The 16,155-nt window shown below is 49.7% G+C and overlaps 1 protein-coding gene across 1 annotated transcript; it reads right to left on the minus strand.

Annotated features, from left to right (window-relative positions):
• Positions 1 to 741: 741 nt before the first annotated feature.
• On the minus strand, positions 742 to 15,194 carry ERGIC3 (ERGIC and golgi 3). Its single transcript, XM_004430475.3, has 13 exons — positions 15,044 to 15,194; positions 14,839 to 14,909; positions 14,632 to 14,719; positions 14,292 to 14,411; positions 8,977 to 9,070; positions 7,994 to 8,159; positions 7,795 to 7,852; positions 3,244 to 3,275; positions 2,290 to 2,386; positions 2,148 to 2,212; positions 1,302 to 1,438; positions 1,171 to 1,226; positions 742 to 969 (listed from the first exon to the last, which is right to left on the minus strand). The coding sequence occupies exons 1-13, from the start codon at positions 15,129 to 15,131 to the stop codon at positions 890 to 892; spliced, it is 1,152 nt and encodes a 383-aa protein (XP_004430532.1). The 5' UTR covers positions 15,132 to 15,194; the 3' UTR covers positions 742 to 889.
• Between the last annotated feature and the right edge of the window lie 961 nt (positions 15,195 to 16,155).

Below are 16,155 nucleotides of genomic sequence, written 5' to 3' on the forward strand. Positions count from 1 at the left end.
TCTCCCTACTACTGTTTTACACTAAAACTCCCTGAGAAATGACTGGATGAACTAACCAGCTGTTAACGTCCCTGGTTCCCTGGGCTGTGTGGTGTGAGGTCTCAGGGCCTGGTTCTCCACATGTATAAAGGGCTATAATGGGAAGCCCTGACTAGGTCCAGAGCTGAGGGTCTGACATTAGCCCTGCTCCAGAATGGCCACTGCTACCTTCCCTCCCTTTTTTTCAGTTCTGCCTCCACCTGGGACACTGCACAGGACCTGGCTGGACCCCTCTCAGCACCAGGAGCCAGCAGGGGCTTGGCACAGAGCACGGTCAGTGAGCACGAGGGGATCAGGTGACTAAGCCCAGAGTGGCAGGGAGGGGCCCCAGCACTAGCTGTCACCAAAGAGGTGGCAAGCCCCAGCCTGCACCCAGGGCCCTATTACCACTGGGGTCCAACACTCTAGAGCCTAGGGGCCATGGGGGCTCCAGGGAGCTCACCTTAGAAAGGTCCATCTCAGCCCTGGGGCTGAACCCAAAAGGCCCAAAGACCACAATGGAGGAGGAACTGGGGACAGGGCTGTAGGGTGGACATTGGTCTGGTTTGAATAAAGTCCTATTAACCAGGGGACATCCATGTGGGACTCCCAGAGGGCATCTGTCCCTGATTTGTCAGTTCTGACTGCCTTCACTAAGTAGGTGTGATAAGGGTTTGTGCCCAGGCTCCGGCCGGTCCCAAGAACCACACAGAGACCAGCTAGTACTATCACAATCAATAGATTTATCAACCTGGGGCTGCGACTGACTCTCCGAGTAGTGGTGGGGTGGTGGGGAAAGAGGCTGGGAAAATGGCCAGAAGGCTAAAGAGAAACAGGAGAAGCAGGGAACAACAGAGGGGGAAGGGGACAACTACGTTGTCTTCCCTAGATCAATTTTCTTCTGGATGGCTCGAGCTGAGTGGTAGATGAGAGAATCGATGAGTCCAGCCACTGGGGAGAGAGACAAGAGCTGGCACTGGCCCAGTTAGGCCCTTGGCTTGACCTCCAGAGCCTTGTCACCTAACTGGCCAGGCCAGTATCTCCCTTTGGCCTTTGAGGGGCCCCTCCTCCCCCAATCAAAACCTGGGGGGCCCAGGCTTTACACTCCCCACCATGCCCCCGACCCCAGACAGACGCCCTTGAGCTTCTAACCTGTGAACATGCCCCCGATGATGGCGCACACGCCGGTCAGGAAGTGCGTGAAGGACCTGGCAGAGGGGCGGGGGGGTCAGCAGGCATCCCTACTCCCTGCAGGCCCAGGCCTCCCACCTTCTCACCCTCACCTGTGCTTCTCTGTCAGCTTCACCATCATGGGCGAGAGCTCGTACAGCACGAAGACTCCAGGAAGCCCCTGGTCGCCCATCAGCCCATTGGCGACCTTCTCATGTCTGGTCACAGAGAACTGATTTGTCCTCAGCACCTGCAGTGGGAAGGGAGTCTGGGCCAGGGCAAGGGCTACGACCTGGCTCCCAACCCCCCTCACCCCGACCCCTGCTCCTGCCCCTTGTCTGTGGTGCCTTGACTGTGTGGAGGAGAACACCAGGCCCCACACTGGTAACGCACACTGCAAGGCTGGGGACCACCTAGATGCCTTCTCTCGGCCTCACCACCCCAGCTTCCCCTCTGGTCACCAGCTCTTTACAGTTCACCAAGCCCGGCTACATTTGGTGGATCCTCTCAATGGGGTTCAGGGATGAGAAGCAACTCTCCAAGGCTGTACCACGAGCTCCTGGCAAGGCTGGGCCTGACTTCTGCCCCTCAGTCCCATGCATTCTAGCAGTCTGCGGAGATGCTGCCCCACAGGCCACAGCAGAGAGGGGAGTAGGGGGCCCAGGAACGGTTGGCCTGACTAGCCCCCAACCCAGGGCAGACCACGGGGGACAGTGAGGCAGACAGACAGTGGGCATCAAAGGAACAGATGGAAGCAGTTTGGGCAGGCAGAAAGAGCACATACTTTGAATTCCAACAGCCTGGGCCTGTACTCTCGCTGTGACAGCAAATCACCTACCCTCTCTGAGTCTCACCTACCCTCTCTGAGTCTCAGCTTATCACCCATCACATGGGCATGAGAGCAGCACTCCACTTCCCAGGTTGAAGGGACTCTGATATCTGAGCTCCCGCAGACTCACCTCCCCATCTACCTTCATGTACACTGTGGGTACCACCTTCACAAAGTACTGGAACATCATGGAGGCTGCAGGGAGAAGAGAGCACTGGGCATGGGTGCTAGGCAGGGCTTTGGTGGCTGGGGGCTACCTCCTAGGCTGGTACCTTGGGGTGCAGTGACGTTGGTGCGGTCCAGAGGGTTCACAATGCCCGGGTAGTCCTCCCCAAACGACAGGTGCCGGATGTAGTGGGTCATGTTGATCTGCAAGCAACACGAGCGCTTGGGCCTCAGAGCACTCAAGGCCCCAACAGGCCCCACGACATCCAAAGCTCTACAGTACAGCAGCAGACAGGGACGCCGGGGTCTGGGGAGTGGATGGGTGGAGATGGGGGCAGGAGGGAGAGGCCCTGCCTGGGAGAATCTGACCGAGACAGGCACCCCCATTGCCCACCTAGGAACTCCTTCTTCACAGAGTCTTCAGGCTCCTGGGGCTCCGGAGTCTGTGGTTCTGGCTGCCTCCATACATTAGGCAAACACAGACTGGGCACGGACCCTGTGTGGCAGGTCTACCTTTGCCTGGAGGTCTCAAGCCAGGGAAGCCAAAGGCTGCAGGGGCCCCAGATTTCCCAGCTCCCGCTCCTGTCCTGCTCCAGTCTATATCAAACTCAGCCACCAGATCTTTAAAAATATGCAAATTTGATTACGTCATGACCCTGGTTAAAGTAGGCCAACAGCTTCCCACTGCTCTCAGGAGAAAGACCAGACGCCTCGGCATGGCCCCAGTCCTGTGTGGTCTGGTCCCCGCCAACCTCTCCAGCCTCACCTACCCACACCAGCCCTTGTCGTTCTTGAGAAGTGCCACACTCCCCCCGACTCTGCCCAAGGATCCCTCTGCCCTGGAAGCTCTCCTCCAACTCCATCCCCCGTCTCCAGCCTGTGTAGATCTCAGTTCAAAAGTCACTGCCAGTTATTCAACCTTCAGACTGGATCCCCTGTCAGAATACGGTATATTTTTCTTTACCCGCTCCCCCATCCCCGCATGTCTCTACAGAAAAATGAAGGCAGCAACCAAGTCTCCCACCCCCACCCGCCCTCCACGGTTGCCACCTGGTACGTACGTTGTCGAGGCCGAAGCTCTGCAAGTCATGGACTAGGAGAGAAGGGAGAAGGTGTCACCAGGTGGAGCAGGACCGGCCTCCCGGCTCCCTCCGAGTCCTCGCTCAGGCCTCTCTCTGGAGTGTGACCCGGCTCTTCTTCCACCCCTCATTCCCACCCTCAGCCTGGCGCCGCTTGAGGGCAGCCGGAAAAGGCCTGCCGTGGGCCTGTGTGAGAGTCCACGCCCTCCTCAGGGGTCTTAAGAACACAGACTTCATTTTTCCCCTGACATATACAGGGAGCCCTCTATGGGCATCACTCCAGGCCTTCACTCCCACCAAGGCCCTGCTTGCATCTCAGGAAACAAAACCCACTGATTTTGGTCTCTTGTTAACTAGAGCCGATGGCCAATCACTGAACCCCAGAGTGAGGTGGGACCTGAGAACGCTGTCCCAGCTCTTTCCCTGACTCCTCGGCCCCTGCCCTCAGAGCCCCCCAAAGGAAATCCCATGGGTAGAGATTTCCTTTGTACCATCTGTTCCAGAACAAGTTCTTCCTGCCCTCTAACCCTGATCCCTCCTGCTGCAAGGAACCCCACCTCAAAGATATGTCCCAGGGTTTTTTTTTTTTTTTTTTGTGGTGAGGAAGATTGGCCATGAGCTAACATCTATGCCCACCTCCCTCTATTTTGTACATGGGAAGCCACCACAGCATGGCTTGATGAGCGGTGCATAGGTCCACGCCCGGGATTCGAACCTGTGAACCCTGGGCAGCGGAAGTGGAGCATGTGAACTTAACCACTACGCCACGGGGCTGGCCCCTCCCAGTACTTTTTATAGTAACCCAGCAGCCAGGCCAGAGAAGGCCCCAATCCCAGGCCCATCCAAACCTCCCCCTATCCTGGGAGGGTAGGCTGACCCAGAAGTCGGGGCTTGGCCTCCCTGGGAGCAGGGCCACTTACTCTCCACAGCATGTACTGCAGCATGGGGGAGGGAGGGAGAGAGAAGGAAGGAAGAGAAAAAAGATTCAGAACTTCACAATGAGAACTACAGAGCAAGATATATGGTAGAAGGGAAAACTGGAATATTTTTGTCTCATCAGCAGGATCTGCACCTAGCTAACAAGCCTCCTCCTGGCCCCCTCCCCAGTGGAGCCCTTCCCTAGCCAGGGAAGGGTGCAAATGGTCTTGGAAGGCAGAAGTATGGTGGCCTAGGAAGAACAAAAGACCTAGAGTCCAAAGAGCCACTTTCCCAGCTGTGTGACCTTGGGCAAATCACTTGCCCTCTCTGGGCCTCAGTGATCTCCTCTGCAAAGGGCTGTCCTGAGGACCAGGCAGGATCTAAGATGGAAATGTACTTGGTAAACTTTACAATCTCCCCTCCTCCCTGACCAAATCAACAAGGATGTCAAGAACTTGCTCCCTGGCCTTCAGTTCAGCCAGAGCTCTAGACTCGTGCAACTGCAGCTTTGTGTTTTGAACATCCTTCCAGGACACAGAGCACCTTTGCCCTGGGCTCCCTGACTCTGATAACAGCCCACGCGGAGAAGTGGAGATGCTGCGGTCACCTCCGGGCACCACCTCCTACTCAGTGCCTACACACCCTGTGCCAACAGCTTACCACTGACAGTCTTTCCACAAGTCCAGTGAGACCACCCTTCCCCAGCCCCCTCCAGAGTAAAGAGGGGGCTCCAGACCCCCCTACCTGCCCCTCCCCAACACTCAGCCTCACCCCTAGAAACTGCCTTAAAGACCAGCAGGGCCCTCTCCACTGGCCCTGTTACCCCTGCTTACCTTAGTCACTGGGCAGCTCAGGACTGCCAGGTCACCTCTCATCTCCTGGACTCTTGTCACAATGTGGCTTGGTACATCCCCTAATATGATCCCGACGCCCATCCCTCTCAGACCCTTCTAGGGGGCCCTTTACTAATCAGCAAAACCCCTACATCTTCAACCTCTAAACATTCCCTTCACCTTCTTGCTCCAACCACAGCCTGGCTCTCCTTTGAAGGTACTATTTTCCTTGCAGCCCCCCAAGTGGTGACTATTTCTCTCCCACACCTGTCCTCCTTCTTGCTCCTTAATGCCATTTTCAGATCACTGTCCCTCAATCTTCCCTAAAAATCTCCAGCTTTGCAGCTCACAGCAAACTATACCAGCAACTATCCCTACTTGTTTTAACCACTTAGAGATCCACACAGAACCCCCAGGTCATGTTCCCAAGCCGTTTCTCAACGGTTCTAGCCACCACTGGCCATAACCCTCTCCTATACAACCCTGTCACAACTCCTGGTGATTTCTGTATCACCCAGCTGCAACCGACCTGTACTCACACAGTCTGCCTTTCCTCCTGTTGCCAAGGTGGGGCTTTCCACTTCTAAGGCACTAGATTCTATCTTCCTTTTCCTTCTCAAGGACTTCCCTCCAGTTATTGTTGCTCTCACCTCTGGAGCATCACTTCCGTTCTTTTTAGTAGGTAATTTCCGACAGCATATTAACATCCTGCTACATCACGCATCTTATAAAAACTTTCCCTTGACTCCACATTTTCCTTCAGCTACAGCCCATTCTCTCTCCTCCCTTTATAGCAGGCTCCATGAATCAGCTGTCTACACTTGCTAGCTCCAATTTCTCTCCCATTCCCTTCTGAACTCACTCTATGGGTGCTCCCAGCACTCTAACCAAACTGGGCTGTCAAGGTCACAATGACCTCTGCCATGCTATACACGCAATGGGCAATTCTTACTTGACGTCCAGAAGCGGCTGACATGGCTTTGGAAACACTTCCATCTCCTGTCTTTCAATACGCCACTCTCTTGGTTTGCATTCTCACCTCACCAGTGTTTCTTACTCTTCTGCAGCTCCCTCCTGATGCCCTCGTGCTCTAATGATGGAGGCCCAGCGCTCAGTCCTGTGAACTCTCCTCCTCTCCATCTACCCTCACCTCCAGGGCGATTTCATCCACTCCCATGGTTTTAAATATGCTGATGACTCCAACATTTGTATTTCCAGGCCAGACCTCTCCCCTCAACTCCAGACTTGAATAGCCAACTGCTCACTTGACATCTGGGGTGTCTAAAAGGACACCCAAATCCCACTCGTCTGAACATGTCAAAAGCTGAATACCTGCTTTACACCCCCACCTCCAAACATCTAAACCTGTTCCTCTGAGTCTTCTTCCCTTCACTAAATGGCAACTTCATCCTTCTCACTACTCAGGTACAAAACTTAGAGTCATCCCTGACTTCTCTTTTCCTTACCCCTCACGTCCATTAGCAACTCTTCTCAGCTCTACCTTCAAAATATACACAATCGCTTCTCAGCACTTCCACCACCCCTCTGGCCCAGCCCCCATCATCCCGTGCCTGGACTGATCACTGCAATAGCCTCCTAACTGGCCTCTCTGGCTCTGTCCTTTCCCCTCTACAGTCTTCTCCACAGAGTAGAGTGCTGCTTACCTTTTCAAAGTTAAGTCAGATCATGCACCACTTCTTCAGAGCCCTACGACGACTGCCCACCTCACACAGAGGAAAAGCCCATGTCTCTGTGATGCCCTTCCAGCCCTACATGACATGGCCCCGTTACCTCTCTCACCTTATGTCTCACCACTGCTCTGCTCACTGCTCCAGCCACCCTAACTTTCTTACTGTACCCTGAACTTGCCAAGCACATTCTCACCTTAGGGATTTGCATTTGCTATGCTCTCTGCTTGAAACATTTCCTCCCAGACGTCCACGTGGCTGGCTCCTTCACTTTCGTCAGGTCTTTAGTCAAACATCACCCCATCACAGAGTCTTTCCCTGACTCCCCTATATAAAATAGCACACACACACCATCTCCTCTCACTCTAGTCCCTCACCTCCATCATTTTTATCCTGCCTTTTATTGCTTCATATTACTTAATAGCATCTGATACAGCATATATTTTACACACTTGTTTATTGTCTGCTTCTTTACTAGAATGTTTTGAGGGCAGGGACTTGCTTTTGTTCACTGCTGTATCCTTAGTACCTAGACTAGCAAGCGGCACGCAGTAGGGGATTACTAAATATCTAGTGAACGTATGAATGAATAAATGAATGAGACTAAATCTCATTTATTCATCCCTGTGAACAACCCTGTGAGGTAGGTACCAGTATCTTCAACCCCATTTTACAGAAGAAACCGAGGGGGGCTCAACACTTCCCCCATATGACACAGCGGCAGTGGCAGAACCTGTGCTCCAAACCAGCTCTGCTTCCTGCAAAGCCTCACACACAGGTCATCTGACATTGGCGGCTACCTTTCAAGCAGTGCCTACCACAAGCCAGGCTCCGTGCTATATCTGTAATCTGCACAAACACCAGAGAAGACAAGTACTATCACCATTTTATACAGTAGGAAACTAAAGTTCAAAAAGGTTAAGAAACTTTCTGGCTCCTCAGCCTGTGCTCTCAACTATTATACCAAACTTCTCCCCTGAAATGGGGGTCTGCTTTGGGCCAAAGACAAAAGAACCTCAAGTAGGCGCAGGGACTCCCAAACTCGCCAAGGTGTCCAAGGTCTAATCCTCCCCGGCTGACACAGGATCACTCACCGTGCACGTGGGACTGCTGGAAGCTCTTCCCAGGAGCAAAGTGGAAGTTTCCAGCCACCTGTAGGGTGGATATTCCCTCTCATTCTCCAGCTGTTTCCTCCCTTTGCCTCCTGAGGGCCTGTGTGGGCCCTCGATTCATAGTGGCATAGGGCGAACCCACAGCCCAGCTGGCCCTGCCCTGCCTCAGTCCCTCCTGTACCTTGTTGACTTCCAAGAAGCCATACACCTGGCAGCCTTCATTCTTCTGCTCCTGCATCTTCTGGCTGAAGCCCTCTCGCCGGCACTGCTCAATAGTGTCTGGGTTCTTGAAGGCCCAGCCTCGACGGCGATATGCCTCCCGCACGTCCTCACAGGTGTTACAGCACCTATAGGAGAGGGGGTGCCGTGTGAGAGTGTCAAAGAGGCATGAAAACAGTGCTGGCACCCTGAGAAATAAAGCCCAAGCAATTCTCCCGCTCATGAAGCCTCCACCAGCCTCATCCTTGACCACTCAATGTTCTCGAAGTGTGTTTCCTCAGCAGCAGCAGGACTGTTAAAAATACATATTCCCATTCTGTTTGGCGTGATGAAAAGTTCTGGAACAGATAGTGGTGATGGTTGCACAATGCTATGAATGTAGTTGATGCCACTGCATCATACATTTGAAAATGGTTAAAATGGTAAGTTTTATGTCACATATGTTCTACTACAATAAAAAAATTTTAAAAATACATATTCCTAGGCCCCACCCCAGACCTGCTGAATCAGCTTCTCAGGGGTCAGGGCCGGGGAAACACAGCAGCAGTTGCCATACATCAAGGGCCTAATAACCTGGGCTGGGCCTTCCATCTCAGTGCTTTACATACAGTGTACATTTAACCCTTATGTGACTCTTACAAGAAAGGTGTTATCATTATCCTCCTTCACAAGAGAGATTACGAGGTGTGGCTTAAGGATGCATGGCTGGAACCCAGGCAGCTGGACTCCAGAGACCACCTCTGAACCAGAGCAGGGACCACTTCAGCCTCATCCCTAGGTCAGGGCCTGGGCACAGAGCCTCAGACACTTACACCAGTATCAGTGACCGAGGCATTCATCCCATTCCCTCTAGATTCTTGGTCCAGCCTCCCCACTTGCCACAGAGTCCAAGAGAGGCTGAGGATGAGCCCTGCTGCTCCCTCCCACCCCCAGGGTCCGGCTCACTTGATGTCTTCTGTCTCAGCACCATAGCAGCTCTCACAGCGATCAGGGTCCAGGGAGTCAGGGTCAAACACCTTCACCTCAACTTTCCCGAGCTCTAAAGGGAGGGCAGAGGCAGGGGCATCAGCTGTGAACAGATACAGTGAAATCTGTATCCCCAACCCCTACACAATCCCCTTTGGCCTATGGCTTCAGAATAATATGTTATAATAATATTATATTTTTACATAGTTAATATTTACATAGTGAATACTATGTGTCAGTCACTAAAGCTTTCTACACATATATTATTTAATAAAAGTAATAGTAATAAAACAATAACGGTGAATACTAAGCATTAGCTGAGTACAGGTCACTGTACTTTACGCGTATCATCTCTTTTCATCCCCACAATGACTCTATGAAGGAGAAGGTTATGATCCCCACTGTACTGGAGAATATGCTGAGGCTCAGAGATGAGAAGTGACTTTGCTCAATGCAACATAGTAAGTGCTAGATTTCAGCTCTAATTCCAAAGCATATGCCCTTAACCACTTCACCACTGTGCTTCTCAGACCTCTCTCTCGGCACCAGGTTCCCTGCCTCTCATAATTGCCATCATAATTGGTGATTTGAATATTCAATACCCTGACCTCTTGTCCTCCAATAATCTTTTAAATTTTTTTTTTGTGTGTGAGGAAGACAGGCCCTGAGCTAACATCTGCCAATCCTCCTCTTTTTTTGCTGAGGAAGACTGGCCCTGGGCTAACATCTCTGCCCATCTTCCTCTACTTTATATGGGACGCCGCCACAGCATGGCTTGCCAAGCGGTGCGTCGGTGAGCGCCCGGGATCCAAACCGGTGAACCCCAGGCCACCGCAGTGGAGCGCGCACTTAACCGCTTGTGCCACCAGGCCGGCCCCAATAATCTTTTAATTTTGTCATCCCACTTCAGGCACCCATTTCCATGCTCATACCTAGACCTTGTCATTACCAATTACTGCAAACCTTCCAAAATTCAATTTCAAGTATCCCAGTCTTCAACTACGCATCCTTATTTTCCCAGTTCACTATCTCTGGTACCCAGAATCCACCAGTTCTTTGAAACCACTAACACTATCACCCCTTCATGTCCTCATTTCCCTCCTATTTAAATTCCACGGTCCAAGGCCTGGCCCTGTGGCCGAGTGGTTAAAGTTCCATGCACTCCACTTCAGCAGCCTGGGTTCGCAGGTTCGGATTCCGGGCACGGACCTGCTCCACTCACCCAGCCATGCTGTGGAGCTGTCCCACATATAAAGTAGAGGAGGACTGGCACAGATGTTAGCTCAGAGCTAATCTTCCTCAAGCAAAAAAAAGAGGAAGATTGGCAATGGATGTTAGTTAGCTCAAGGCTAATCTTCCTCAGAAAAAATAACAATAATAAAATAAAAAGAAATAATAAAAAATAAATTCCATGGTCCAAATGGGGAATGATAGTCTCTTCAATAAATGGTGTTGGGAAAACTGGATATTCACATGCAAAAGAATGAAACTGGACCCCTATCTTACACCACTCACCAAAATTAACTCAAAATGGATTAAAGACTTAAATGTAAGACTTGATACCATAAAACTATATAGAAGAAAACATAGGGAAAGAGCTCCTTGACACTGGTCTTGGCAATAATTTTTTGGATATGACACCAAAAGCACAGGCAACAAAAGCAAAAATAAACACATGATACTACATCAAAATAAAAAGCTTCTGCACAGCAAAGGAAACAACAAAATGAAAAGGCACCTAGAGAATGGGAGAATATATATGCAAATGATTTATCTGATAAGGGGTTAATATTCAAAATATATAAGGAACTCATATAACTCAATAGCAGAAAAAATCAAATAATCCAGTTAAAAATGGGCAAAGGACCTGAATAGACATTTTTCAAAAGAAGACATACAAATGGCCAACATGTACACGAAAAGGTGCTCAACATCATTAATCACGAGGAAAACGCAAATCAAAACCATGAGATAGCACTTTACACGTGTTAGAGTGGCTATAATCCAAAAATAAAAATAAAAACGAGATAAATATTGATGAGGATGTGGAGAAAAGGGAACCCTTGTGTACTATTGGTGGGAATGTAAATTGGTACAGCCACTATGGAAAACAGTATGGATGTTCGTCAAAAAATTAAAAATAGAACTACCATATGTTCCAGCAATCCTACTTCTGGATATATATTTCAAAAAAATAAAACCTAATGATGTACACCTGAAATTTATATAATGTTATAAACCAATGTTACTGCAACAAAAAAAATATATATTATAAAAAAATAAAAAAAATAAACAATAATCAGTATCTCAAAGAGATATCTGCAGTCCCACGTTCATTGCAGTATTATTTACAACAGCCAAGATACGGAAACAACCTAAGTGCCCATCAACAGATGAACAGATAAAGAAAATGTGATATATAGAGAGATATATATAAAATGGAGTATCATTCAGCTATTAAAAAAGAAGGAAATCCTGCCATTTGCAACAATATGGATAAACCTTGAGGACTTTATGCTAAGTGAATTAAGTCAGACAGATAAAGACAAATACTGTATGATCTTACTTATATGCAGAATCTAAAAAAGCTGAACTCATAGAAACAGAGAATAGATTGGTGGTTGCCAGGGGCAGGAGGGTAGGGGAAATGCGGAGATGTTGGTCAAGGGAACAAACTTTCACTTATAAGAAGGGCAAGTTCTGGGGATCTAACGTATAGCATGGTGACTATAGTTAACAATACTGTATTGGATACTTGAAAGTTGCTAAGAGAGTAGATCTTAAATGTTCTTACCAGACACACAAAAAAGGTAACCATGTGAGGTGATGGATGTGTTAGCTAACTTTACTGTGGTAATCATCTTACAATATATATGTATATCAAGTCATCACATTGTACATCTTAAATTTACACAATATTATATCTCAATAAAGCTGGAAAATAAATTCCATGGTCCATTGCTGTAATTATTCTCTTGCACATAACCACAGCGTATTTGTTCTTCTCTCTCTTCGTTGTACAAGCCTAGTAAAACCCAAACCCTAGTTAAATTCAACTCTCTGTGCCTACTTCTTGACTGTGCCTCCTTTAAGACTGCCTGGCAATCCTACTTCATTTCACTAATCAGTTCACTCTCCCATTCTTTGAGATGACTAATTTATATCTTTTCTTCTCACCTCAGGCTTCCACTTTCTTCACTCTTAGCTAATGACCTTGCTTTCAATTTCCACTAAGAAAAGAGAAGCAACAGAACCTCACTTAATCTCAGCACCAAACCTACCTCCACTCCCACACTCTCCTCCAGCCCAGCCCACTTCTCTGCTCTCTCTGGCCAAACTCCTGAAACGGTCATCTATACGTGATGTCTCTACTTCCTTTTCTGCTCTTTGGCCAGATTTTCATCCCCAACAATACCCAAACTATTCTTTTGACAGTCTCCAGTGACCTCCATGTTGCCAATTGCAATGGTCAATTCTCACTCCTCATTTTACTGGACTATCAGTAGCTTTTGACACAGCTGCTCACTATCTCTTCTTGAAAATTTTCCTCCACTTGGCTTTTGGGACATCTCTTGGTTTTCTTCTACCTTAATGGTTAATCCCTCTCAATCTTCCTTCCTGGAACCTCATTTCCTGACTTCTAAATATTGGAGGGGCCCACGGTATAGTCCCTAGACCTCTCCTCTATCTATATTCACTCCCTAGGTTTTCTCATTTAGTCCAATAGCTTTGAATACTATCCACATGCTGATAACTCCTACATTTATTTCTTCAGCCCTTCTCTAAAGTCTAGACTGGTACATCTGTCTCCTTAACATTATTAGGGTATCAAATGGGCATCCTAAATTTAATATGTCTCAAACCTGAAATCTGCCCCCAAATCCTGTCCTCCCCTATGAGACCAGTCTCCAAGATGTCCCCAATGATCCCCACCTCCTGGTATTCACATCCTTATGTAGGCCCCCCTCCCATAATGAACAGAGCTGATCTGTATAACCACTGGTATATTGTAGAAATGATAGTGTGCAACTTCTGAGGCTAGGTCATAAAAGAAGTTGTGGTTTCCACCTTGCTCTCTTCTGGATCACTTGCCATGCTGTGAGGACACTCAAGCAGCCCTATTAAGAGGCCCGTGCGGTGACAGCACTGAGGCATCTTGCCAACAGCCATATGTGTGAGCCCTCTTAGAAGCAGATCCTCCAGCCCCAGTCCAGCCTTCATATCACTGCAGCCCCAGTCAACAGCTTGACTACAATTTCATGAAAGACCCTAGGCCAGAACCACCCAACCAACCCACTCCTGAATTCCTGACCCACAGAAACTGAAAAAACAAATGTTTGTTGTATTAAGCCACTAACTTTTGGGGGTAATTTGTTAAATGATAGTGGATATATAATATTCCCCCACCTCTCTCACACAAAAATCCTCTTCCTCTTCTCTGGTCATCCCTATCTCAACTCATTCATTTGCTCAGGTCTAAAGCCTTGGAATCAACCTTGACTCTGCTCTCTTACACCCTACATCCAATTCTACAGCAAATTCTATTGGTTCTACTGGGGGTCAACATATATCTGTTGAACGAATGAATGATAAAGCTCAGCAATAGAGCAATCCCTAAGGTGTGAAAAATCATAACTTTGAGAAGGGTTTTGTTATGGTGGGAAACTGAATTAATGGAGGCCTTGGGAGGCCACCTAGAGGAAAGGAAGCTAAAAGTGAACAGCCACTCTACACCAAGCATTGTACACATATTACTTCATTTGATCCTACAATTCCATGTGGTGAGTACTACTGTTTATCATCACTTTATAGCTGAGGTCACAGACTGCAAGAGACAAAGCTACATCTGAACTCAGGCAATCTAACACAAAAATGTAAACTCTTAACCTTAAGCCACTCTGCATTCCAAAGGGAAAGAGCATTAAGGGCTGAATTCAGCCAATGGGATGAGGAAACAAACACCCAGAGAGGCTTGGGTCCATCTAGAGGAGTTCTGCCAAGGGAACAGCACATAGGACACATCCTCAAACTTCTGTTACTCAAACCATGACAGGAAGGGATAGGGGACCTCTGAGAACAGGTAGAGTACTCTACTCAATGTATAGAGGCTAGAAGACTGGATTTCAGCCCACTCTGATTCATAATAGTTGGGGGACCCTAGGCAAGCTACTTGACTTCTTTGGGTCTTAATTGCTTCATCTGTCACTGGGCTGGCCACAGCCCACTTGCCAGAAGGTAAGGCTTGGGCATGTTCAGCTCTGGGATCTGAGATCTGGCCCCCTCCCTTCACTTACCATGACGCTCAGCCTCTGAGCTCACTGGGACACCATCCTTATCTAGCCGTTGCTTGAACAGGTTGTGTTCCACATCCAGCTGCTGTTCCCCAGCCACATCCATGGCATCGATGCTCAGATCTGGAAGCAAGAAGTCAGGGTAAGGTACTGGGATCTTAGGGTCAAGGGAACCTGGGTTTTGGAGGGTAAGGGGATGCTGGGCCTGTCTTGGGGCAACAGTGGATTAGGGGAAGAAAGTTGTCCTGGCGTCCAGTCTAGAACCTAAGGCTGGAGGTGTGAATCTGGAAGGCCACCTGAAAACCCTGAGACTTGCAACTCCCACCCATGGTGAGGTACTCACAGGCACAAGGCATGTGCGGAAAAAATACATCGATGTTGATCTTCAGTTTATCTCCCCGTGACTTGTCCACGTAGAGTTCAGGATGCACCTGGGGCAGCACGACCTCAGTTAAGTTTTGGCCCCACGGTCTCCTTCCCCACTCCCATCCCTAAAGCTCTTATCCCTAGAAGGCCAAGCCCCGCCCACGTACTACGCCCCGCCCCTTACCTCAGTGGTGAGATAATACTGCAGCTCGGACAGGAACAGTAGCAGCATAAGAAGGCCACTGACAATGGTCACTGCAGGGCAGGGAGCGAGGGTCAGACTGGCCTGTTCAGCTCCCTCAGCCCCCAGCAGGCCGGCAGGGTCCAGGCGCCTCGGCCAAGTTCTAGGACACCCCTCTCCCCACGACCCCGACCCCGCCGCGGCCTACCGGTGGCGCCCCCGCAGGTCTTGACCCGGAAGTCCTCCAAAGTCTTGGGGTAGGCATCGAACTGCTTCAGCTTCCCCAGAGCCTCCATGGGGACCAGCCGGAAAAGGAACGCCAGCAGCCTGGCCCCTGCAGCCTCCCGCTTCCGGCCCGGAGCTTGGGCCACGCCCCCTCTCTGTCCGCACGCAGGCGCATCAATGCGCGCGCTTGGCCCCACCCCCGCCGGCGTTTTCACTCGGGGGTCCCCGCCCACCGGTGCTCTTAGTGGTCGTGTCTAGACGCTGGCAGCGGGCGCGGACCCATGCAGTGAGGTGGTCTTATGTGGATCGACAGGGCGCCCGGAGGAGGTCTTGACGGGGTAGAAACAGTAATAGCGGCATTCGCTTGCCTTGTGCTTGGAACTGAGACAAGAGTTTCACATCAGACTCTTGGGACCTCCTAGAACAATGGTTTTCAAAGTGTCGCCAACCAGCAGCCTTCTTATCGCCAGGGAACTGGTTAGAAATGCAAATTATCGGGCCCCACCACAGACCCGCTGAATCAGAGACTTTAGGAGTAGCTCCCAGGTGATTCCCTGCAGTTTGAGAATCATCGCTGTGGAAAGTAGGTGTGACTTTCATCTCCATTTTCTGAAGGAGAAACTGTGGCCTGGAGAAGCCAAGTAACTTGCCCTATTTCACGGCCAATTAATGTCAGGGCCTGATTCCAACCTATTTCTTCTGGACCTCAAAGTACTCTGGAAGCCAGCGCCCTTAGGGTTGATTTTACTCAAACAGCCTCTCATTGCTTCTGGTGAGCATGGCCCATGGAGGTGCAGGGCTCAAATCATTTCAGTGATGGAAGACCAGAACTTTGATAAGAGGTGGCACAGGAGACTGTGAGAGTCTGTAGGAGAAAATGACTGACACGCTAGGTTAGAGAAGGCTTCCAGGAAGAGGAGGAGGGACACTGGAGCTGGATGCCTTGTAGCAGTCTGACTCAAGAGAAGCTGAGCAGTGCTGGAGTCCCCCTTCTGCCTGCAGGCTGCAGTTTGCTAGGGAAAGGAAGATGGAAAGGACTAACTCACATTAACTGAAAACTGACAATATGCCCACTGCTGTAATCCATTCTACTGT

Source organism: Ceratotherium simum, chromosome 21 (assembly GCF_057802395.1).
Source record: "Ceratotherium simum simum isolate JZ-2026a chromosome 21, ASM5780239v1, whole genome shotgun sequence".
NCBI lineage: Eukaryota > Metazoa > Chordata > Mammalia > Perissodactyla > Rhinocerotidae > Ceratotherium > Ceratotherium simum.

What these genes read in the sequence shown, in the direction of transcription:
- ERGIC3 (XM_004430475.3), bottom strand. Translation starts at nt 15,131, where the DNA reads ATGGAGGCTCTGGGGAAGCTGAAGCAGTTCGATGCCTACCCCAAGACT. An exon ending in ACATGAAGGTAGATGGGGAG is followed by an intron (nt 1,439 to 2,147) that starts GTGAGTCTGCGG and finishes TTCCCACTGCAG; the next exon opens with GTGCTGAGGACAAATCAGTT. An exon ending in AAGCTGACAGAGAAGCACAG is followed by an intron (nt 1,227 to 1,301) that starts GTGAGGGTGAGA and finishes CCCCTCTGCCAG; the next exon opens with GTCCTTCACGCACTTCCTGA.